Source organism: Dendrobates tinctorius, unplaced genomic scaffold (assembly GCF_039654945.1).
Source record: "Dendrobates tinctorius isolate UK_male_01 unplaced genomic scaffold, ASM3965494v1 ptg000041l, whole genome shotgun sequence".
Taxonomy (NCBI): domain Eukaryota; kingdom Metazoa; phylum Chordata; class Amphibia; order Anura; family Dendrobatidae; genus Dendrobates; species Dendrobates tinctorius.
In genome coordinates, this window is record NW_027361709.1 from 5,595,784 (window position 1) to 5,621,017 (window position 25,234).

The 25,234-nt window shown below is 48.2% G+C and overlaps 1 protein-coding gene across 1 annotated transcript; it reads left to right on the forward strand.

Annotated features, from left to right (window-relative positions):
* Positions 1–1,276: 1,276 nt before the first annotated feature.
* SEC61A1 (SEC61 translocon subunit alpha 1) lies at positions 1,277–9,442 on the forward strand. Its single transcript, XM_073575049.1, has 12 exons — positions 1,277–1,445; positions 4,762–4,829; positions 4,966–5,031; positions 5,233–5,311; positions 5,449–5,580; positions 5,894–6,003; positions 6,089–6,242; positions 6,339–6,499; positions 6,602–6,799; positions 6,970–7,161; positions 7,253–7,329; positions 8,824–9,442. The coding sequence occupies exons 1-12, from the start codon at positions 1,439–1,441 to the stop codon at positions 9,008–9,010; spliced, it is 1,431 nt and encodes a 476-aa protein (XP_073431150.1). The 5' UTR covers positions 1,277–1,438; the 3' UTR covers positions 9,011–9,442.
* Positions 9,443–25,234: the final 15,792 nt, after the last annotated feature.

Sequence of the window (25,234 nt, forward strand, 5' to 3'; positions counted from 1 at the left end):
TCCTAGACACCAACTCCCCCATGGCCCCTCCTAGATGTCAGTGTCCCCCATGGCCCCTCCTAGACACCAGCTCCCCCATGGCCCCTCCTAGACACCAGCTCCCCCATGGCCCCACCTAGACACCAGCTCCCCCATGGCCCCTCCTAGACACCAGCTCCCCCATGGCCCCTCCTAGATGTCAGCGTCCCCCATGGCCCCTCCTAGACACCAGCGTCCCCCATGGCCCCTCCTAGACACCAGCGTCCCCCATGGCCCCTCCTAGACACCAACTCCCCCATGGCCCCTCCTAGATGTCAGCGTCCCCCATGGCCCCTCCTAGACACCAACTCCCCCATGGCCCCTCCTAGACACCAACTCCCCCATGGCCCCTCCTAGACACCAACTCCCCCATGGCCCCTCCTAGATGTCAGCGTCCCCCATGGCCCCTCCTAGACACCAACTCCCCCATGGCCCCTCCTAGACACCAACTCCCCCATGGCCCCTCCTAGACACCAGCTCCCCCATGGCCCCTCCTAGATGTCAGCGGCCCCTCCTAGACACCAGCGTCCCCCATGGCCCCTCCTAGACACCAGTGCCCCCCATGGTCCCTCCTAGACACCAGTGCCCCCCATGGTCCCTCCTAGACACCAGTGCCCCCCATGGTCCCTCCTAGACACCAGCGCCCCCCATGGCCCCTCCTAGACACCAACTCCCCCATGGCCCCTCCTAGACACCAGCTCCCCCATGGCCCCTCCTAGATGTCAGCGGCCCCTCCTAGACACCAGCGTCCCCCATGGCCCCTCCTAGACACCAGTGCCCCCCATGGTCCCTCCTAGACACCAGCGCCCCCCCCATGGCCCCTCCTAGATGTCAGCGTCCCCCATGGCCCCTCCTAGACACCAGCTCCACCACAACCAGATTCCACAGACGTGTTCTTCTTTGTTTTGCCCAAACCCAAAATGGCCGCTTCCCTCCAGGACGATGACGACTCCCAACCAACCAATCACACGAGCGCTAGTCAGCGCTTTCCCGACCCTGGAACGGAAATGACGTCACCACATCAGGCCGCCATCTCGGAAACTGGCAGGTGACAGTCACCGCGGCTCTCAGGACGTATTAATATCTCGTTTCACCGTATTCCCAGCTCTGACCTTCTGCTTTATCTTCAAAAACCCGTGATTTATTCTCTTGAGTCTCCTCGGGTGTGAGATCTGTGTGCAGTCAGCTGTTCGCCTGCCAGCAGTGAAGATGGCCGCCGTGGCCTCCGGCTGTGGAATGCCGCTGAGCGTGGCAGGAAGCGGAAGTGTCCCGGCTCTCTCTCTTCCGGTGACTGACGTGTGGTGAGCGGTGTGCGGTGACGTGTCTAGGGAGCTTCTTCTGGGCTGAGAGCAGCGGCGGAGAGTCAGTCCGTCCGAGGAAGGAGAGAGCGAGCACCGCGGCCCCGAGCACCGCCGCCGCCATGGGCAGTGAGTATCCGCCGCACAGGACGAGGAGGGGCAGGAAGGAGAGAGGCACTGAGCCTGCTGCGGCCACAGGCGCCATGTACAGATATATATACACCTCTATAGATGGGACACAGATCCTGCAACATATACAGAGGAACATATATAGTGTGTGATTATATATGTACACTGTATATGATGATACATTACACTACCCTATATACTGTACACATAAGCTGGATATGTGTATATTCTGTAATGTATGCCACGTATTTGTATTAAAAAATAAATATATATATACACGCACACAGGAGGAGATGTGCTATTATATGTAGAGTGTATTCCATGTGTTGCTTTGCCACATATGTAGAAAGGAAGCTGCAGACTGTGCTGTATGATATCACACACATAATCACAGTCTGATGCTCTATGTATAGTGTTCTGCCTTATACACTGCACAGAGGGCTGGATGGGTCCCGCGGGCCATAATTTGCCCAGGTCTGTTATATACTATTCTATAGATGTGTGTAGTTATATAAATAGATAAAATCAATGATCATTCCAATATTGTTAAACGTGGTCATCAGTGAATATTCCAAAAAAAGATGAGGCGAGCAGTGAATAAGACATGGGAGTTATTACCCGTTTTTAACCTTTAAACTTCTTATGTAATGTGTGTATATATATCTCCACACATACATAGATGTATGTGGGTATATAGTGGCAGCTGTACACCATGTTATACACTGTCTGTGATAGTCACTAAGTGTTTGCGCCCTTTTCAGTGTACTATTTATTCATCTCCCACACAGCTCTGTATAATCTCCCTCCCGGTTCCTCCTTCTTGTAAATCTGAAGAAAGATATCAAAATGTTTGCAGCGTTCATGAGAAGAGTCTCCGGTTTCCCCAGTGTTATAGTCCTTCCCATCCTTGGGGTTATCACACGTCTTTTCATTGCAGCCGTTACCGTACAATCAGTCGCCTGATCTGGGCAGAAAAGTCTTCAGTAACTCTGCGCTTATCACACACTGTCATGGTTCCCTGGGTGGGCGCAGGTTTGGGATTCGCTCACTTGCAGTCACCTGCTGAATAGATTCTTTTCTTTACATCACAATGTTGGCCATTATAAGATGAAGAGGGTTATTGTCCATTTCTTAATCATTCCTTGTGCACTGCCGATCATGTATTCCTGGACATGATCCATCACGCTGGTTCTGTATGTTCAGACTGATGCAAGAAACGTCCATCTCTCCAGACTGGAATAGTGATGCATCTATGGACAATTTAAAGGGGTTGTCCATGTGCCCCAGTAGTTCTTATGGGCGCCATGGATGGAGGGTGCTTTTCTTATGAGCCACTCAGCCTGGACGCTCCGTCTTTATTAGATGGTCATACGTTGACTTCTATAGACCATATAGGACTGCGCTTCCCTTACACACTGGCAGGGCTGTCGCATGGATGGTGCATGCAGCCAATTCCAGAAGCTCTGGTAACAGAGTAAGATCAGAATGGGGTAGAAAACTTCAGTAGCATGTGTGACCCGCAGTCGAAGAGGCTGCTGTTCACTGATCTCAGATCCTTCCTGCATGTAAGGGCGATGCAGAAATATGTGCCGTCACCCTCAGGCCATGCAACGTCACCTAGTGTTGGTGCTTATGCAATACTTAGTATCAAACTCCTGCAATGATTGACGTCTGTTCTCTCGTCTATGCTCATATCCACTGCCGTAGGTCCGGCTGAGCTCAGCTTGAAGGGAATAAGCTGCGGCTGACACCCCTGAAGATGGCTTATTTCTCATGACAACAAAGGATCAGGCATATTGAAATCGGTCAAGTCCAATCCTTCTTTCTTCTGGCAGTTGGGACACACCTATTAATTATTTGATGGGGCCCCTCAGAGCCTGCGTGTTCAGCCGATGTTCATCCATTGGTTTAACCCAGCAGCATCAGGCACCCGGCAAATGTGACGTCAACATATCAGTGCTAAGGAGGAGGATAATATTAAACAATTTGTGCCGGAGAGGAGGAGGATACACGGCCTGTGCCGGAGAGTAGGAGGGGGGATACACGGCCTGTGCCGGAGAGTAGGAGGGGGGATACACGGCCTGTGCCGGAGAGTAGGAGGGGGGATACACGGCCTGTGCCGGAGAGTAGGAGGGGGGGATACACGGCCTGTGCCGGAGAGTAGGAGGGGGGGGGATACACACGGCCTGTGCCGGAGAGTAGGAGGGGGGGGGATACACACGGCCTGTGCCGGAGAGTAGGAGGGGGGGGGATACACACGGCCTGTGCCGGAGAGTAGGAGGGGGGGGGATACACACGGCCTGTGCCGGAGAGTAGGAGGGGGGGGGATACACACGGCCTGTGCCGGAGAGTAGGAGGGGGGGGGATACACACGGCCTGTGCCGGAGAGTAGGAGGGGGGGGGATACACACGGCCTGTGCCGGAGAGTAGGAGGGGGGGGGATACACACGGCCTGTGCCGGAGAGTAGGAGGGGGGGGGATACACACGGCCTGTGCCGGAGAGTAGGAGGGGGGGGGATACACACGGCCTGTGCCGGAGAGTAGGAGGGGGGGGGATACACACGGCCTGTGCCGGAGAGTAGGAGGGGGGGGGATACACACGGCCTGTGCCGGAGAGTAGGAGGGGGGGGGGATACACACGGCCTGTGCCGGAGAGTAGGAGGGGGGGGGATACACACGGCCTGTGCCGGAGAGTAGGAGGGGGGGGGATACACACGGCCTGTGCCGGAGAGTAGGAGGGGGGGGGATACACACGGCCTGTGCCGGAGAGTAGGAGGGGGGGGGATACACACGGCCTGTGCCGGAGAGTAGGAGGGGGGGGGGATACACACGGCCTGTGCCGGAGAGTAGGAGGGGGGGGGATACACACGGCCTGTGCCGGAGAGTAGGAGGGGGGGGGATACACACGGCCTGTGCCGGAGAGTAGGAGGGGGGGGGATACACACGGCCTGTGCCGGAGAGTAGGAGGGGGGGGGATACACACGGCCTGTGCCGGAGAGTAGGAGGGGGGGGGATACACACGGCCTGTGCCGGAGAGTAGGAGGGGGGGGGATACACACGGCCTGTGCCGGAGAGTAGGAGGGGGGGGGATACACACGGCCTGTGCCGGAGAGTAGGAGGGGGGGGGATACACGGCCTGTGCCGGAGAGTAGGAGGGGGGGGTACACGGCCTGTGCTCATACAGAGGAGTCGAGTGCAGCATCTTCTCTTTGTACCTAAGGAATTAGTCTTGAAACCAAAGCAAATATTCAGAAGAAAATGCAGTAATTATTGCACAGTTATGAATTTTTTATTTATTTTTCTTCTTTCTCAACAGTCAAATTTCTTGAAGTAATTAAGCCGTTCTGTGCGATATTGCCAGAAATCCAAAAGCCAGAAAGAAAGGTAAGCGATACGATCAGGGCGAATTCTGTGTGACACATGCATATCGCGGGGACTACAAGATCCATCAGTCACAACTTTGTGTTTGCATGAGATTAACTACAAATGTCTTCATATATTTTTTTTTTTTCCTCTCTAGATTCAATTTAAAGAAAAAGTATTATGGACGGCGATCACCCTGTTTATCTTCTTAGTATGCTGCCAGGTGAGCACCACAGGGCACTGCTATGACATGACGGGGGTGACTTGTGGCGGAGCGCCCCCTTCTGGTGGGGTCTGGTACTGCAGCCTGGGTGCATTTCCTTGGTTTGCCATGTGGCTTCAGTGAAGGGGCTTTGGCGCTCCAGTAATCTCTGCTAGACATGGCGGCCTTTGTTTTTAAGAATTTTGCACTTTTCACTTTCAGATTCCCCTCTTTGGTATCATGTCTTCAGACTCTGCAGATCCCTTCTACTGGATGAGAGTTATACTGGCTTCCAACAGAGGTAAGATGAGAGCGCAGCATCCCGTGCAGCAAATCCTCGCCAATGGCATTTCTGCTCCACAAATCAGTACTGAATGTCTGGTACTGCATGTACAGGAGACCTGCACTGATTCTGAGTTTGTTTGTTTTTTTGTACAGGAACCTTGATGGAGTTGGGTATCTCCCCCATCGTCACCTCTGGTCTCATTATGCAGCTCTTGGCCGGTGCCAAGATCATTGAAGTTGGGGACACGCCAAAAGATCGAGCCCTGTTCAACGGAGCACAGAAACGTAAGACTCCTAAAAAGCAGTGTCTTAAAGTGTTTTCCCGGATTCATCCATTTTGTGGCCTACGCCATTATTCTAGATCAGTGGTGGTACATAGAAGTGACGAGGTCACACCGCCCATGCGATAGATGCTGCCCCTTCTAATAGCTGACGGGCTCAAGTTTGATTGATGGCCACTTCTAGAATTGGCCACTCATTGATCCAGATTTGTATTGTGTGGTTTTTGTGGTTCGCCATAATGTATACATCCATAGTATGTACAATAAATCCGCTGCCTCTTGGACAATAATGGCCAATGTTCCTCCCCTTCTTCCAGTGTTTGGGATGATCATCACCATCGGTCAGGCCATCGTATACGTCATGACCGGCATGTACGGAGATCCCTCTGAGATGGGTGCTGGCATCTGTCTGCTCATCACTATCCAGGTAACTTAGTGTATAAGACCCCGTACACATTTGCTGTATGTTCCCTGTTACCTCGGAGTGACCACATTTTATTCCTCGCCTCCAGCTCTTCGTTGCCGGTCTCATCGTCTTGCTCTTGGACGAGCTGCTACAGAAGGGCTACGGTCTGGGATCTGGGATATCGCTCTTCATTGCTACGAACATCTGCGAGACCATCGTCTGGAAAGCGTTCAGCCCCACCACAGTGAACACCGGGCGAGGTAGGAGCTTAGACGAGCGCGGCAGCCGTATATACGTGCGATGAGCATCACGAACAGTAAATTCACAGATAAGCATTTGTCTCTTCTGAATTGCAGGCACTGAGTTCGAAGGAGCCATCATCGCCCTGTTCCACCTGCTCGCCACTCGTACTGATAAGGTCCGCGCTCTCCGGGAAGCCTTCTACCGCCAAAATCTGCCCAACCTCATGAACCTGATTGCTACCATCTTTGTCTTCGCTGTGGTTATATATTTCCAGGTGAGCAGATATAAAAGATTATCCTGTAGTGTGGGAGGGCACTCATCATACGTTAACCTTATACCCATGTTAATACATGTCACCATTCTTCCATTATGTCAGGGCTTTAGAGTGGATCTCCCCATCAAGTCTGCTCGGTACCGTGGACAGTACAACACTTACCCAATAAAGCTGTTCTACACCTCCAACATTCCCATCATCCTACAGTCGGCCTTGGTCTCCAACCTGTACGTCATCTCTCAGATGTTGTCTGCCCGCTTCAGCGGTAACCTGCTCGTCAACCTCCTGGGGACGTGGTCTGTGAGTATCTGTACACCTGACTTTCCGAATTACTAGGATCATATTCATTCTGCAGGGTCAGTATATGGCCACGCAGGAAACCTGGCAGGAATTATACCACCCTGCCGGACTGAGAACAGATCAGCGGTGGGGGGGATACAAGTGTCCTAACGTCACCTCTTTGTATTTAGGACACCTCCACGGGAGGACCTGCCCGAGCCTATCCCGTCGGTGGACTGTGTTATTACCTCTCTCCGCCGGAGTCGTTTGGTTCGGTGCTTGACGATCCGGTTCATGCGGTCGTTTACATCGTCTTCATGCTGGGCTCCTGCGCTTTCTTCTCAAAAACCTGGATTGAAGTATCTGGCTCCTCAGCAAAGGACGTAAGTGTCGTCTCTGGTGGCTCCACACGCTGTTGCTGCAGCACCTCTTATCTCTTACGCTGAGTTTAATTGATCACCATATTGTCTGCAGGTGGCGAAGCAGCTGAAAGAGCAGCAGATGGTAATGAGAGGACACAGAGAGACGTCCATGGTGCACGAGCTGAACAGGTGAGAGAGCATGTATCATCATGGAGGGTGGTGTAGCCACAATGTACCGGGGAGACACAACTGCGCGTGTGCATGGGTCCCAATAATGGGGAATATGATCCGTGTGTGAGACTTGCTGATGTCTGATCAACAAATTGCCCCCTATTCGGTGGTCCGTGCTCTCCAGAAATGACTAGCTGCAGCAGTGATGCCATTAATGGATGTCACAACTACGCTCCGTTATATCTTTAATAAATACAACCTGCCCTTGTCATCTGTACACGGGGGGAGTAGAGGTCCCGTAGGTGACCAGATAAATACACGAAGACTGGTGGTCTTCTGCCATCTGCTACAGTGCGTTGATAAAGAAGATTGGGAGTGAAACTAGCAGTATTTTCTTTTTGGTCATTTCAGTTTACCGTATATACTCGTGTATAAGCCGAGATTTTCAGCACAATTTTTTGTGCTGAAAACGCCCCTCTCGGCTTATACAGGAGTCATACATCAATACTCACCCTCCGACACTGGATCTGGCAGCTCTTCCTGTTTCTTTGCAGAGGCGGTCAGGTGACCCCCCCCCCCCCCCTCATTAAGGTCATAAATATGGATGCATATCCACTCCCATTCATTACCTTAATGAGCCGTGTCACATGACCGCGCTGCAAAGGAACAGGAAGAGCTGCTGGCCCCAGGATAACCAAGAGATGCAGGGAAGATGGAGATCCAGGGAAGCCAGGAGGGTGAGTAGGAGGGGAGGGGGTTATGTGTACTGTTTGGCACTGCTTACGGGGCATTCTGGCACTGTTTGTGTGCTCTCTGGCATTGTTTATGGGGGAGTTCTCCTTATGGGGCACTCTGGTACAGTTTGTGTACTGTATGACACTGTCTATGGGGACAATGTGGCACTGTTTATGGGGGGGCACTCTGGTACTGTTATGTACTCTTTGGCATTGTTTGTGTGTACTCCCTGACTTCTTAAGGGGCTCTCTGGCATCGTTATATGTACTCCTTGACTGTTTATGGGGCGCTATGATATTATGTGTACTCCATGACTGCTTATGGGGGCGGTCTGGCATCGTTATATGTACTCCTTGACTGTTTATGGGGGCGCTATGATGTGTGTTCTGTTTATGGGGGCGCTCTGACACTTGGAGCTTTCTCAGCGTCACTGGTGATAATACCATTATTACATGATATTATGTGTTGACTGATCCCAGGGCAGTGATGAGGGGACAAAGCATACCCGGCTTAGACTCGAGTCAATAAGCTTACCCAGCTTTCTGGGTCAAAATGAGGTGCCTCGGCTTATACACGAGTATATACGGTACTCCAATCTTCAGTTGTGTAATAAATGTCCAGGACGTCACCATCCATATCATTATGATTTCATGTGAGGCACATCACACTAGTGCAATATTTCCTGCCCAGTTCTATACAAATCTGGACTTTGTCTGTTCCTTTAATGACCGGTATTGGACTGATCTACCATTTTTCCTCCTCTCCCTCCCCGCCTAGGTACATCCCCACAGCTGCTGCCTTTGGTGGTCTATGCATCGGTGCGCTCTCGGTCCTCGCAGACTTCCTTGGTGCCATCGGCTCTGGGACTGGTATCCTGTTGGCCGTCACCATCATCTATCAGTACTTCGAGATCTTCGTCAAGGAGCAGAGCGAGGTCGGAAGCATGGGCGCACTTCTCTTCTAACACCATCAAGAAATATATATATATATTTTCTTTTTATGAGGTCATTTTAAAGACCCAAGACGTGAGCTGATCATGCGACTCTGAAAACTCCGTTCTACGTGTGTTCCTGGGACTCAAGTGGGTCAGACACATCACCGAGTCGCTGGCCATTGACAGTGACGTCCTCAGACACCCGGTTATGTTTTTCTTTTTACCAGTTTAGGCCCATTTTATAAAGGTGTGGACAATGTGTAAGAACTTAATTTTTTTCCCCAAAAAAGCACATTTTTAATTTTCAAGTCATGAGCATGAATCCAAACACGGCATCGATCTAAAGTCTTTCCTTAGGGCTCGCGCCATCCAGTCAGCTATCGCATCTGTACAGAGTTTGGAGCTGAGCGTATCGGTATTATCAGTCATTATTTTTTTTTTCAATAAAATCTTTGAAAACAATTCCCCAAGATTTATTAATCCGCAAGATGTTGGATCTTCTTTTTCTCGGCCCTCACCGTATAGGCCTCGAGTGTGTTATTTCTGTACCATAAAATGGAACTAGACTTTTGCAGTGTTGGGTCCGAGGTCCTGAGATCTGCAGCGACGTGTTCGGCTCATCCTAGAGTCCTGCACAGACTCGTAACCCTCATTCCTCGGTGTTTGCCAGAATTTTGGAATAAAACTAAAACACTTCAAAAATCTTTAAAAAAAAAAAAAAAAAAAAAAAAAGCACAAAACATTGTTCTGGTGTCCGCTTCCCACCCAGAATAATCTGAGCGCTTCTGCCCTTTGCCCTAATGAATGAATCTTCTGATCTGTGGCAGAAGTGTTTTACTTTCCATTTAGGATTATCTAAAATGTGATATAAATTATTTATATATATTTATATCTCTTCAGTTCTCACCCGGACACATCACTGATGCTCAAGCACTCTTATCCCCTAATTACAAGCATCCATAGTGATGGCGTCACGGCAGACCCGAGAAGGCCACCGGAGAGTACACGGTGCAATAGAGTGGAGGGCGAAGAGCAAAGCCCTTTGTCCAGTACCAGTCATAAGTCTAATAAAGAGCAATTATGTGCCCCCTGATTGCTGGCTAGCCGGACAACACTAAAAACGTTTGCTTCCCCAATAAGATGCTGAATATTTCAGGAAAGTGAGGAGCTGAAAAGATGCTGCTCGGGTCTGGCACAAGTTTGTTACCAGTGTATTGGTGGATTTTGGTAAAAAAGCGCCTTTAGCTGTGTACATACATTACCTTAGTGGTCCTGAGTTACATCCTGCGTTATACTCCAGAGCTGTACTCACTATTCTGCTGGTGCAGTCACTGTGTACATACATTAGTGGTCCTGAGTTACATCCTGCATTATACGCCAGAGCTGCACTCACTATTCTGCTGGTGCAGTCAGTGTACATACATTAGTGGTCCTGAGTTACATCCTGCATTATACTCCAGAGCTGCACTCACTATTCCGCTGGTGTAGTCACTGTGTACATACATTACTGATCCTGAGTTACATCCTGTATTATACTCCAGAGCTGCACTCACTATTCTGCTGGTGCAGTCACTGTGTACATACATTACATTACTGATCCTGAGTTACATCCTGTATTATACCCCAGAGCTGCACTCACTACACTATTCTGCTGGTGCAGTCACTGTGTACATACATTACATTACTGATCCTGAGTTACATCCTGTATTATACTCCAGAGCTGCACTCACTATTCTGCTGGTGCAGTCACTGTGTACATACATTACTGATCCTGAGTTACTTCCTGTATTATACTCCAGAGCTGCACTCACTATTCTGCTGGTGCAGTCACTGTGTACATACATTACTGATCCTGAGTTACATCCTGTATTATACTCCAGAGCTGCACTCACTATTCTGCTGGTGCAGCCCACAGTCCTGCCAGAATCCACGGTTATGGCTATTGATGCTGTGATATTATGAGCTTTTGCATGGTGAGCATGCACATAACTATGGTAAGTAATAGAAAACTGTCAAAGTAATATTTCTTAGTTACTAGAATGAAACTCATCTTTTTTTCCTGTTTAATTTTTTGCACAAAATAAAGAAAATAGTGAAATATATTTTTCAAATAATTAGCTCAGAGCTAAATCACAGATGGTCCACTAGTAATAAAATTACCATGAATCAGTAATGTCACCCTGTGACCACAAGAGGGTGCAATTACATTGGTAGAGAAAATAAAGCCTCGTGAATATTCAGTAAAAGGTTGGAAGTCACAGATGACAAATGGAAACATCGTATACAGAAAGCGGACAATAGCGCTAGTGCCACCTGAAGTAGATAATCCTGAAAGTTAATGTCAAGTTTTGTCACATACATAGGGAAGAAAAGCCAAACCGGAAATTCCCTTTGCAGAAATGTTTTTCAGGTTGTTTGTCCCTCATCAGAGCAAAGCAGGAGCTAACTGGTTAAGCTGGGAGAGAAGCCTCTGAAAGGAGGTCTAAGTAGTAAAGTTTCTCTACAAAACAAATATAGCTAGTAAAACTTCTCAACCTTTCCATGATCTCCAGGAATTTAAATATACAATTATTAATTTACGCTAATTTTCTGTTCTAAAAGATGTAATGACTGGGGACAACAACCTGCTGGTATTAATTAGTGGCACAGACCACATACCGTAACTACTATAATACTGCTCCTATGTACAAGAATATAACTACTATAATACTGCCCCTATGTACTAGAATATAACTACTATAATACTGCCCCCTATGTACAAGAATATAACTACTATAATACTGCTCCTATATACAAGAATATAACTACTATAATACTGCCCCCTATGTACAAGAATATAACTACTATAATACTGCCCCATGTACAAGAATATAACTACTATAATACTGCTCCTATGTACAAGAATATAACTACTATAATACTCCCCCCTATGTACAAGAATATAACTACTATAATACTGCTCCTATGTACAGGAATATAACTACTATAATTCTGCTCCTATGTACAAGAATATAACTACTATAATACTGCTCCTATGTACAAGAATATAACCACTATAATACTGCCCCCTATGTACAAGAATATAACTACTATAATACTGCCTCCTATGTACAAGAATATAACTACTATAATTCTGCTCCTATGTACAAGAATATAACTACTATAATACTGCCCCCTATGTACAAGAATATACCTACTATAATACTGCCCCCTATGTACAGGAATATAGCTACTATAATTCTGCTCCTATGTACAAGAATATAACTACTATAATACTGCTCCTATGTACAAGAATATAACTACTATAATACTGCCCCCTATGTACAGGAATATAACTACTCTAATACTGCTCCTATGTACAAGAATATAACTACTATAATACTGATCCCTATGTACAAGAATATAACTACTATAATACTGCGCCCTATGTACAAGAATATAACTACTATAATACTGCTCCTATGTACAAGAGTATAACTACTATAATACTGCCCCTATGTACAAGAATATAACTATTATAATACTGCTCCCTACGTACAAGAATATAGCCACTATACTACTGTCCCTATGTACAAGAATATAACTACTAAAGTACTGCCCCTATGTACAAGAATATAACTACTATAAATACTGCTCCTATGTACAAGAATATAACTACTATAATACTGCCCCCTATGTACAGGAATATAACTACCATAATACTGCCCCCTATGTACAGGAATATAACTACTATAATACTGCTCCCTATGTACAAGAATATAACTACTATAATGGTTGTGATGGTGTGATGTGTTATGTGGATGTCATTTTTTGTATATTCCTATTTTTCTATTTCAGTTATTTTCACAGTGTTTTTCTTATTACATTGTAAGTCTACAGCCTCACTGTATCTGTCTCTTGATGACCCCCCTGTAGTGCATTAATCCCTAAGGCCCTTTGTTCTCCTCTGGGGGGCCTGGAAACCGCCCCAACTTGTTTGACTTTCCCTGGACAAGGAAGGGGGTGGAGAGAGAACAGGAGCTTGACAAGTCAGTTCCGGTGTGGACTGGATCGTGTAGAGACAGCACTTCAGAGAGAGAAGGACCCATTTTATCCTCTGGTGCTAGAGTTTTGGAATCTCGTTTCCCTGGACATTTTATCCTGATACTGGACTGCATTCTTATTCTGGACTATCTTATCCTTTGTGTGGTGGACTGAATGTGGACCTTTTCGTATTTTTGCCTGAATAAAGGTCTTAGAATTGTTCACTCTTCGCTTGCTCTGTTGATTGTGTGATACCAGAGAAGGACCCCGTGACAACTGGTGGCAGCAGTGGGATCAACAGAGCGTAACCCAATGGAGAACCACCCACAGAGTGAGTACAGAAATTGGACTGTATGCAGTTTACAGGAGAGAGCCAGAGACCTGGGCCTGAACTACCAGGGACTGACTAAAGAGGCCTTAATCGATCTACTGGTGGGCGCTAGCCCGGCCACCTCCTCCCAGATGTCTGAAGGACGAGCACTGGAGACCGGGATCCCCATCCAGAAAAGCCAGTGGTTGGTGTGGTATGAAGAAGAGATGGCGGTTCTGGGCCCCGGCGTCTCTCAGGAGTACAAGGAGGAGGCTGCCCGCCGGGCACAGCGGAGACAGGAAGCAATGGAGCTTGAAAAAGGGAGTAACGCAATGTGGAGTGTAACCCCAACAATCCGGGAGCCTGTACGGATCACCCGGACAGAGTTTAAGCCATTTGATGAGGCTTCTGGAGATGTGGAGGGGTTCTTCAAAGACTTTGAGCAGCAGTGTGCTGTGATGGAGGTGCCCCACTCTAGCTGGATGCGTTTGTTAGTGGGGCTCCTGAACGGAAGCATGGCGGAGGCTTACCGAACCATTGATGCACTGCGGAATCGGGATTATAACATTGTAAAGCGGACTATCCTGGATTACCATGCTATCACCCCAGACTCATATAGGGCCAAGTTCCGAGACCTCCCATGCACCACGGGGGGGATCGTTTAGGATGTATGCACATAAGATGTCCGAGGCATGTCGGAGATGGCTGGAAGCAGAAAACGCCTTTACTGTGGAAGATGTTATACAGGCCGTTCCTTATAGAACAATTTCTTGCCAAGTGCTCTGCAGAGGTAAGGGAATGGGTCCGGGAGCGCACGCCGTGTACCGTGGATAGAGCTGCAGCCCTGGCCGATGAAGCTCTTACTATCCGACCGCAATGGAGGAGGCTTCTGGACAATGAACCATGGCCTGCTCCCGCGCCCCGTCCCCCTCCAATTATATCTGCCCTTCCACCTAGTCGCAAGCCGATGACAATCACGGCTCACAATCCTAGGCCCCAACAGTTCCGACCATGACCTGGGGGTATCACAGAGAGGAGGTGTTATGGGTGTGGGCAACCTGGACATTTGCAGTCTGGCTGTCCCTCCAGGATTCGGAGGGAGCCCCACCTCGTCCAGTGCATCTTGTACATTCCACCATACCTGAGGAAGAGTTACCACCACCAGAGTGGACCACCAACCACGGCACCATATATACCCCTCCTGGAGTGTACGGACTCCGGCCTCTGTCCTTTAGCTACTCAGAGCAACGGCAACGCCACCTGCAGGATGTCTTTATTGATGGATACAAAGTGTCAGGATTTAGAGACACGGGGGCATTCTTGACTATCACTGACCCCCGTGTGGTTCGACCCGAGGCAATTTACCAGGGTCCAGGAATTCCCATTGTCCTGGCGGGGGGTGCCCACAAATATATACAGCGAGCTTCTGTGCGTTTGGATTATGGTTGTGGAGAAAAACTGTGCTGGATTGGAGTTATGGGAGGACTTCCTGCAGATATCCTCCTTGGGAACGACATTGGGGAGTTACAGTGCCAATTTGTGGGAGCAGTCACTACAGGCCCTTCAAGCACAACGTCATCCGGACCCCACCGGGGAGCAACCACCACGAACCGCATGAGTCGGTAAGCAATACTTTCGCTGCTACTACATTGGGAGAGTCTTGGGACAGAGAGGAGTTTAGGAGAGAAATAGAGGGTGACACTACCTTAGCAGCCCTTAGGCGAAAGGCAGAAACTGGGCACATGGGAGATAATGGGGATGGCTTCACTCGAGAAAACGGACTGTATTATCGTGTAACAAAGGGCAGTGACCAGGGCAACCCTGACACAACGACCAAGCAACTCATTGTCCCTCAGAAGTACAGGGCACAGCTACTTCAACTGGCCCATGACATCCCCTTGGCTGGGCATCAAGGGAGAAAAAGGACTGAAAAGAGACTCACCCAAAGTTTTTACTGGCCGGGCGTCTCGCAGTCGGTAGCCCATTATTGCCGCACCTGCGATGTGTGCCAGCGAATGCGGCATCCAGGAGCTCGACATAAGGTACCCCTGCAATCCCTGCCCATAATTGAGGAACCATTTCAACGTGTAGCCGTTGACATCATAGGTCCTCTGGCCCACCCCAGCAGGTCGGGGAAAAAATATATCCTGACCGTGGTGGACTATGCCACTAGGTATCCTGAAGCTGTGGCCCTGTCCAGTATTACAGCAGTAAAGGTAGCCGAGGCCCTTGTTACCATCTTTACCCGGGTAGGGTTTCCTAGTGAAATATTGTCGGATCAAGGCACTCAGTTCATGTCAGATCTGGTCCAGTCCCTATGGCATACCTGTGGTGTTCGAGCCATTCGCACCACCCCATACCACCCGCAGACCAACGGACTATGTGAACGCTTTAATGGAACCCTAAAAAATATGCTGAGGGCTTTTGTTGACGTTGAAAAAGACTGGGAAAAGTACCTGCCACATCTCCTCTTCGCCTATCGGGAGGTTCCCCAAGAGTCCACAGGGTTCTCTCCCTTCGAACTACTGTTTAGCCGGAAGGTCCGTGGGCCTCTCACTCTTCTGAAAGAACATTTGGAGGGAGACATCTCAGATACCGGAATGCCCATCGTTCCCTATGTTCTAGAGCTCAGAGACCGTCTTGCCCAGCTAGCTACCTTTGCTAAAGAACATCAGCGAATGGCCCAGTCCAGACAAAAAACCTGGTATGACCGTAATGCCAGGAACCGGGAATTTATGGAAGGACAGCAAGTGCTCATGATTACTGCTTCCCCTGCCAACAAGCTTCAAGCAGTGTGGGAAGGCCCTTATCAGGTTGTCAAGAAAATTAATGACACTATGTTATTGCCCTGGACTCTAGTGGTCGACGACAGAAAACCGTCCACATTAACATGCTGAAAGACTACCACGACCGATCTCTGCCTGTTCTAGCTGTCTGCCACCCCCCTGGTGATACCGCTGACGACAAGTATCTCCCAGATCTCCTCCAGGTTGCCCAAGCGGGAGGATCACTGGAACAAGTGCCCCTGGGCTCCCATTTATCGGATATACAAAAGAACGATATTGTCGCCGTACTAAGGCCGAGGGCTGCTGCTTTCTCCTCAATGCCGGGGAAGACTACTCTCACCAGCCACCATGTGGAAACCCCCGGACAACACCCCATCCAGCAGGCTGCCTACCGGGTTCCAGAGGCTGTTCAAGGCATGATAAAGAATGAACTGGAGGAGATGAAACAGCTGGGAGTTATTCAGCCATCTCACAGTTCTTGGGCCTCTCCTGTCGTCCTGGTCCCCAAGAAGGATGGTACAACACGATTCTGTGTTGATTACAGACGACTAAATGATGCCACCAAGAGTGATGCTTATCCCATGCCCAGGATTGATGATCTATTGGATCGTCTGGCCAGTGCCCAATTTGTGACCACGTTAGACTTGAGCAAGGGGTACTGGCAGATACCCCTAACGGAGGACGCTCGGGAGCGCTCAGCCTTCATTACTCCATTTGGGCTTTATGAGTTCCTGGGAATGCCCTTTGGGATGAAAACTGCCCCCGCTACTTTCCAGAGACTGGTGGATCGACTGTTACAACAATGTCAGGACTTTGCCTGTGCTTACTTAGACGACATCGCCATTTTTAGCACAACCTGGGAGGAACATCTTAAACACTTGGGCATAGTGCTGGACTGTATCCTTACTGCAGGACTGACCATTCGCCCTAAGTGCCAAATAGGGATGGCTGAGGTGCAGTACCTCGGGCATAGAGTAGGGGGTGGGACACTAAGGCCTGAGCCTGCCAAGGTGGAAGCCATTAGCAACTGGTGTAGACCCCAGACTAAAAAGCAGGTACTTGCGTTTTTAGGAACTGCTGGTTACTATCACAAATTTGTTTCTAACTTCAGCACCTTGGCCAAGCCCCTAACCGACCTGACCCGCAAGAACATGCCTAGGAATGTGACGTGGACGACGGCATGCGAGGATGCCTTTTCAGCGTTAAAGACTGCCCTCGTCACTGCTCCTGTCTTGGCTGCCCCGGATTATAAATGCAGGTTCCTCTTGCAGACAGATGCATCCACCTTTGGGATTGGGGCAGTACTTAGCCAAGTGAACGCCGCCGGAGAAGTGCATCCTGTTGCTTTTGCCAGTCGGAAACTACTGGATCAGGAAGTTGCCTATGCCACTATTAAAAAGGAGTGCCTTGCCATCGTATGGGCGCTAAAAAAATTGCAGCCATACTTGTATGGCAGAGACTTTACAATCGTTACAGACCACAACCCCCTCACATGGCTGAACCGCATATCAGGGGACAATGGAAGATTGCTGCGGTGGAGCTTGTCCTTACAACCCTACAGCTTCTCCATCCAATACAAGCGGGGAAGCCAACACCAGAACGCCGATGGACGGTCTCGACAAGAAGAACCATAGGTTCCTCAGGCCGACCTACCCCTGCCACTGTACCAGGAACTATAAATAACTGAGCAATGTGGACTAAAGTGAGCAGGCCAGATGTCTGTGTAGACCTCATGGCGTGCTCACTTATTATGGGGGAAGAGGGTGTGATATGTTATGTGGATGTCATTTTTTGTATATTCCTATTTCAGTTATTTTCAGTGTTTTTCTTATTACATTGTAAGTCTACAGCCTCACTGTATCAGTCTCTTGATGACCCCCCTGTAGTGCATTAATCCCTAAGGCCCTTTGTTCTCCTCTGGGGGGCCTGGAAACCGCCCCAACTTGTTTGACTTTCCCTGGACAAGGAAGGGGGTGGAGAGAGAACAGGAGCTGGGCAAGTCAGTTCCGGTGTGGACAGGATCGTGTAGAGACAGCACTTCAGAGAGAGAAGGACCCATTTTTATCCTCTGGTGCTAGAGTGTTTTGGAATCTCGTTTCCCTGGACATTTTATCCTGATACTGGACTGCATTCTTATTCTGGACTATCTTATCCTTTGTGTGGTGGACTGAATGTGGACCTTTTCGTATTTTTGCCTGAAAAAAAGGTCTTGGAATTGTTCACTCTTTGCTTGCTCCGTTGATTGTGTGATACCAGAGAAGGACCCCGTGACAATACTGCTCCCATGTACAAGAGTATAACTACTATAATACTGCCCCCTATGTACAAGAATATAACTACTATAATATTGCCCCCTATGTACAAGAATATAACCACTATTACTGCTCTCTATGTACAGGAATATGACCAATATAATACTGCCCCCTATGTACAAGAATATAACTACTATAATACTGCTCCTATGTACAAGAATATAACCACTATAATACTGTCTCCTATGTACAACAATATAACTACTATAATACTGCCCCCTATGTACAACAATATAACTACTATAATACTGCTCCTATGTACAAGAATATAACTACTATAATACTGCTCCTATGTACAAGAATATAACTACTATAATACTGCCCCTATGTACAAGAATATAACTGCTATATTTCCCCTATGTACAAGAATATAACTACTATAATACTGCCCCTATGTACAAGAATATAACTATTATAATACTGCTCCTATGTATAAGTACGCTACCATTCAAAAGTTTAGGGTCACTTAGAAATATCCTTATTTTTTAAAGAAAAGCACAGTTTTTTCCAATGAAGCTAACGTTAAATGATTCAGAAATACACAGCTCAAAAAAATAAAGGGAACACTAAAATAACACATCCTAGATATCTCTGAATGAAATATTCCAGTTGCAAATGTTTATTCATTACATAGTGGAATGTGTTCATAATAATAAAACACAAAACTCAAGATAAAAAGCGGACGGCACCGCTGTTACCGTGTGACTTCAAATGATGTGCGGCATACAGAAGCCCAGCAGCTGGGAATCTCGGGTGCCAGACCTGGAAACAGTCAATCCTGGGAATCCATGCATAGAGAAAAGGTCGCACTCATCGAGATGGAAGTTTCACTGATTTATTGGGACCCGTTGAAGCGCTCGAGCAGCGCGAAACGGCCGTTGTCAGCCTTTCTTGCACTCCTTATGTCACTCCCCCGACTTGACATGTTCATAATATGTCAATAAATCAATGAAACTTCCATCTCGATGAGTGCGACCTTTTCTCTATGCATGGATTCCCATAATAATAAAACATAACAATTATCAATGTAAATCAAAATTAATATCCTATGGAGGTTTGGATTTGGAATACTACTGAAAATCAAATTACAGACTGATCCAACTTCAGTGGAAATGCCTCAAGAAAAGGAAAAGATGCTCAGTATTGTGTGTGGCCTCCACGTGCCTGTCTGACCTCCCTACTGTACAATGCCTGGGTATGCTCCTGATGAGGCGGCACATGGTCTCCTGAGGGATCTCCTCCCAGACCTGGACTAAAGCATCCACCAACTCCTGGACAGTCTGTTGGTGGATGGAGCGAGACATGAGGTCCCAGATGTGCTCAATCGGATTCAGGTCTGGGGAACGGGCGGGCCAGTCCATAGCTTCAAAGCCTTCATCTTGCAGGAACTGCTGACACACTCCAGCCACATGAGGTCTGGCATTGTCCTGTATTAGGAATCCAGGGCCAACCGCACCAGCATATGGTCTCACAAGGCGCCTGAGGATCTCATCTCGGTACCTAATGGCAGTCAGGCTACCTCTGGTGAGCACATGGAGGGCTGTGTGGCCCTCCAAAGAAATGCCACCCCATACCATTACTGACCCACTGCCAAACCGGTCATGCTGAAGGATGTTGCAGGCACCAGATCGCTCTCCACGGTGTCTCCAGACTCTATCACATGTACTCAGTGTGATCCTGCTTTCATCTGTGAAGAGCACAGGGCGCTAGTGGAAAATTTGCCAATCATGGTGTTCTGTGGCAAAGGCCAACCGTCCTGCACGGTGTTGGGCTGTGAACACAACCCTCTTCTGTGGACGTCAGGCCCTCAGACCATCCTCATGGAGTCAGTTTCTAAGCATTTGTGCAGACACATGTACATTTGTGGCCTGCTGGAGGTCATTTTGTAGGGCTCTGGCAGTGCTCCTCCTTGCATAAAGGCGGAGGTAGCGGTCCTGCTGCTGGATTGTTGCCCTCCTATGGCCCCCCTCCACGTCCCCTGGTAGCACCTCCAGCCTCTGGACACTACATTGACAGACACAGCAAACCTTCTTGCCACAGATCACATTGATGTGCCATCCTGGATGAGCTGCACTACCTGAGCCACTTGTGTGGGTTGTAGAGTCCGTCTCATGCTATGAGTGTGAAAGCACAACCAACATTAAAAAGTGACCAAACCATCAGCCAGAAAGTATTGGTACTGAGATGTGGTCTGTGGTCCCTACCTGCAGAACCACTCCTTTATTGAGGGTGTCTTGATAATTGCCAATAATTTCCATCTGTTTATTCCATTTGCACAACAGCATGTGAAATTGATTGTCAATCAGTGTTACTTCCTAAGTGGACACTTTGATTTCACAGAAGTTTGATTTACTTGGAGTTATATTCTTTTGTTTAAGTGTTCCCTTTATTTTTTTGAGCAGTGTACTATAACACTGCCCCCTATGTATAAGAATATAACTACTATAATACTGCTCCTATGTACAAGAATATAACCACTATAATACTGCCCCCTATGTACAAGAATATAACTACTATAATACTGCCTCCTATGTACAAGAATATAACTACTATAATTCTGCTCCTATGTACAAGAATATAACTACTATAATACTGCTCCTATATACAAGAATATACCTACTATAATACTGCCCCCTATGTACAGGAATATAGCTACTATAATTCTGCTCCTATGTACAAGAATATAACTACTATAATACTGCTCCTATGTACAAGAATATAACTACTATAATACTGCCCCCTATGTACAGGAATATAACTACTCTAATACTGCTCCTATGTACAAGAATATAACTACTATAATACTGATCCCTATGTACAAGAATATAACTACTATAATACTGCGCCCTATGTACAAGAATATAACTACTATAATACTGCGCCCTATGTACAAGAATATAACTACTATAATACTGCTCCTATGTACAAGAATATGACCACTATAATACTGCCCCCTATGTACAGGAATATAACTACTCTAATACTGCTCCTATGTACAAGAATATAACTACTATAATACTGATCCCTATGTACAAGAATATAACTACTATAATACTGCCCCTATGTACAAGAAAATAACTACTATAATACTGCTCCTATGTACAAGAGTATAACTACTATAATACTGCCCCTATGTACAAGAATATAACTATTATAATACTGCTCCCTACGTACAAGAATATAGCCACTATACTACTGTCCCTATGTACAAGAATATAACTACTAAAGTACTGCCCCTATGTACAAGAATATAACTACTATAATACTGCTCCTATGTACAAGAATATAACTACTATAATACTGCCCCCTATGTACAGGAATATAACTACCATAATACTGCCCCCTATGTACAGGAATATAACTACTATAATGCTGCCCCCTATGTACAAGAATATAACTACTATAATACTGCTCCCTATGTACAAGAATATAACTACTATAATGGTTGTGATGGTGTGATGTGTTATGTGGATGTCATTTTTTGTATATTCCTATTTTTCTATTTCAGTTATTTTCACAGTGTTTTTCTTATTACATTGTAAGTCTACAGCCTCACTGTATCTGTCTCTTGATGACCCCCCTGTAGTGCATTAATCCCTAAGGCCCTTTGTTCTCCTCTGGGGGGCCTGGAAACCGCCCCAACTTGTTTGACTTTCCCTGGACAAGGAAGGGGGTGAAGAGAGAACAGGAGCTTGACAAGTCAGTTCCGGTGTGGACTGGATCGTGTAGAGACAGCACTTCAGAGAGAGGACCCATTTTATTCTCTGGTGCTAGAGTTTTGGAATCTCGTTTCCCTGGACATTTTATCCTGATACTGGACTGCATTCTTATTCTGGACTATCTTATCCTTTGTGTGGTGGACTGAATGTGGACCTTTTCGTATTTTTGCCTGAATAAAGGTCTTAGAATTGTTCACTCTTCGCTTGCTCTGTTGATTGTGTGATACCAGAGAAGGACCCCGTGACAACTGGTGGCAGCAGTGGGATCAACAGAGCGTAACCCAATGGAGAACCACCCACAGAGTACAGAAATTGGACTGTATGCAGTTTACAGGAGAGAGCCAGAGACCTGGGCCTGAACTACCAGGGACTGACTAAAGAGGCCTTAATCGATCTACTGGTGGGCGCTAGCCCGGCCACCTCCTCCCAGATGTCTGAAGGACGAGCACTGGAGACCGGGATCCCCATCCAGAAAAGCCAGTGGTTGGTGTGGTATGAAGAAGAGATGGCGGTTCTGGGCCCCGGCGTCTCTCAGGAGTACAAGGAGGAGGCTGCCCGCCGGGCACAGCGGAGACAGGAAGCAATGGAGCTTGAAAGAGGGAGTAACGCAATGTGGAGTGTAACCCCAACAATCCGGGAGCCTGTACGGATCACCCGGACAGAGATTAAGCCATTTGATGAGGCTTCTGGAGATGTGGAGGGGTTCTTCAAAGACTTTGAGCAGCAGTGTGCTGTGATGGAGGCGCCTCACTCTAGCTGGATGCGTTTGTTAGTGGGGCTCCTGAACGGAAGCATGGCGGAGGCTTACCGAACCATTGATGCACTGCGGAATCGGGATTATAACATTGTAAAGCGGACTATCCTGGATTACCATGCTATCACCCCAGACTCATATAGGGCCAAGTTCCGAGACCTCCCATGCACCACGGGGGGATCGTTTAGGATGTATGCACATAAGATGTCCGAGGCATGTCGGAGATGGCTGGAAGCAGAAAACGCCTTTACTGTGGAAGATGTTATACAGGCGTTCCTTATAGAACAATTTCTTGCCAAGTGCTCTGCAGAGGTACGGGAATGGGTCCGGGAGCGCACGCCGTGTACCGTGGATAGAGCTGCAGCCCTGGCCGATGAAGCTCTTACTATCCGACCGCAATGGAGGAGGCTTCTGGACAATGAACCATGGCCTGCTCCCGCGCCCCGTCCCCCTCCAATTATATCTGCCCTTCCACCTAGTCGCAAGCCGATGACAATCACGGCTCACAATCCTAGGCCTCAACAGTTCCGACCATGACCTGGGGGTATCACAGAGAGGAGGTGTTATGGGTGTGGGCAACCTGGACATTTGCAGTCTGGCTGTCCCTCCAGGATTCGGAGGGAGCCCCACCTCGTCCAGTGCATCTTGTACATTCCACCATACCTGAGGAAGAGTTACCACCACCACCACCAGAGTGGACCACTGACCACGGCACCATAGATACCCCTCCTGGAGTGTACGGACTCCGGCCTCTGTCCTTTAGCTACTCAGAGCAACGGCAACGCCACCTGCAGGACGTCTTTATTGATGGATACAAAGTGTCAGGATTTAGAGACACGGGGGCATTCTTGACTATCACTGACCCCCGTGTGGTTCGACCCGAGGCAATTTACCAGGGTCCGGGAATTCCCATTGTCCTGGCGGGGGGTGCCCACAAATATATACAGCGAGCTTCTGTGCGTTTGGATTATGGTTGTGGAGAAAAACTGTGCTGGATTGGAGTTATGGGAGGACTTCCTGCAGATATCCTCCTTGGGAACGACATTGGGGAGTTACAGTGCCAATTTGTGGGAGCAGTCATCCGACTACAGGCCCTTCAAGCACTACGTCATCCGGACCCCACCGGGGAGCAACCACCACGAACCGCATGAGTCGGTAAGCAATACTTTCGCTGCTACTACATTGGGAGAGTCTTGGGACAGAGAGGAGTTTAGGAGAGAAATAGAGGGTGACACTACCTTAGCAGCCCTTAGGCGAAAGGCAGAAACTGGGCACATGGGAGATAATGGGGATGGCTTCACTCGAGAAAACGGACTGTATTATCGTGTAACAAAGGGCAGTGACCAGGGCAACCCTGACACAACGACCAAGCAACTCATTGTCCCTCAGAAGTACAGGGCACAGCTACTTCAACTGGCCCATGACATCCCCTTGGCTGGGCATCAAGGGAGAAAAAGGACTGAAAAGAGACTCACCCAAAGTTTTTACTGGCCGGGCGTCTCGCAGTCGGTAGCCCATTATTGCCGCACCTGCGATGTGTGCCAGCGAATGCGGCATCCAGGAGCTCGACATAAGGTACCCCTGCAATCCCTGCCCATAATTGAGGAACCATTTCAACGTGTAGCCGTTGACATCATAGGTCCTCTGGCCCACCCCAGCAGGTCGGGGAAAAAATATATCCTGACCGTGGTGGACTATGCCACTAGGTATCCTGAAGCTGTGGCCCTGTCCAGTATTACAGCAGTAAAGGTAGCCGAGGCCCTTGTTACCATCTTTACCCGGGTAGGGTTTCCTAGTGAAATATTGTCGGATCAAGGCACTCAGTTCATGTCAGATCTGGTCCAGTCCCTATGGCATACCTGTGGTGTTCGAGCCATTCGCACCACCCCATACCACCCGCAGACCAACGGACTATGTGAACGCTTTAATGGAACCCTAAAAAATATGCTGAGGGCTTTTGTTGACGTTGAAAAAGACTGGGAAAAGTACCTGCCACATCTCCTCTTCGCCTATCGGGAGGTTCCCCAAGAGTCCACAGGGTTCTCTCCCTTCAAACTACTGTTTAGCCGGAAGGTCCGTGGGCCTCTCACTCTTCTGAAAGAACATTTGGAGGGAGACATCTCAGATACCGGAATGCCCATCGTTCCCTATGTTCTAGAGCTCAGAGACCGTCTCGCCCAGCTAGCTACCTTTGCTAAAGAACATCAGCGAATGGCCCAGTCCAGACAAAAAACCTGGTATGACCGTAATGCCAGGAACCGGGAATTTATGGAAGGACAGCAAGTGCTCATGATTACTGCTTCCCCTGCCAACAAGCTTCAAGCAGTGTGGGAAGGCCCTTATCAGGTTG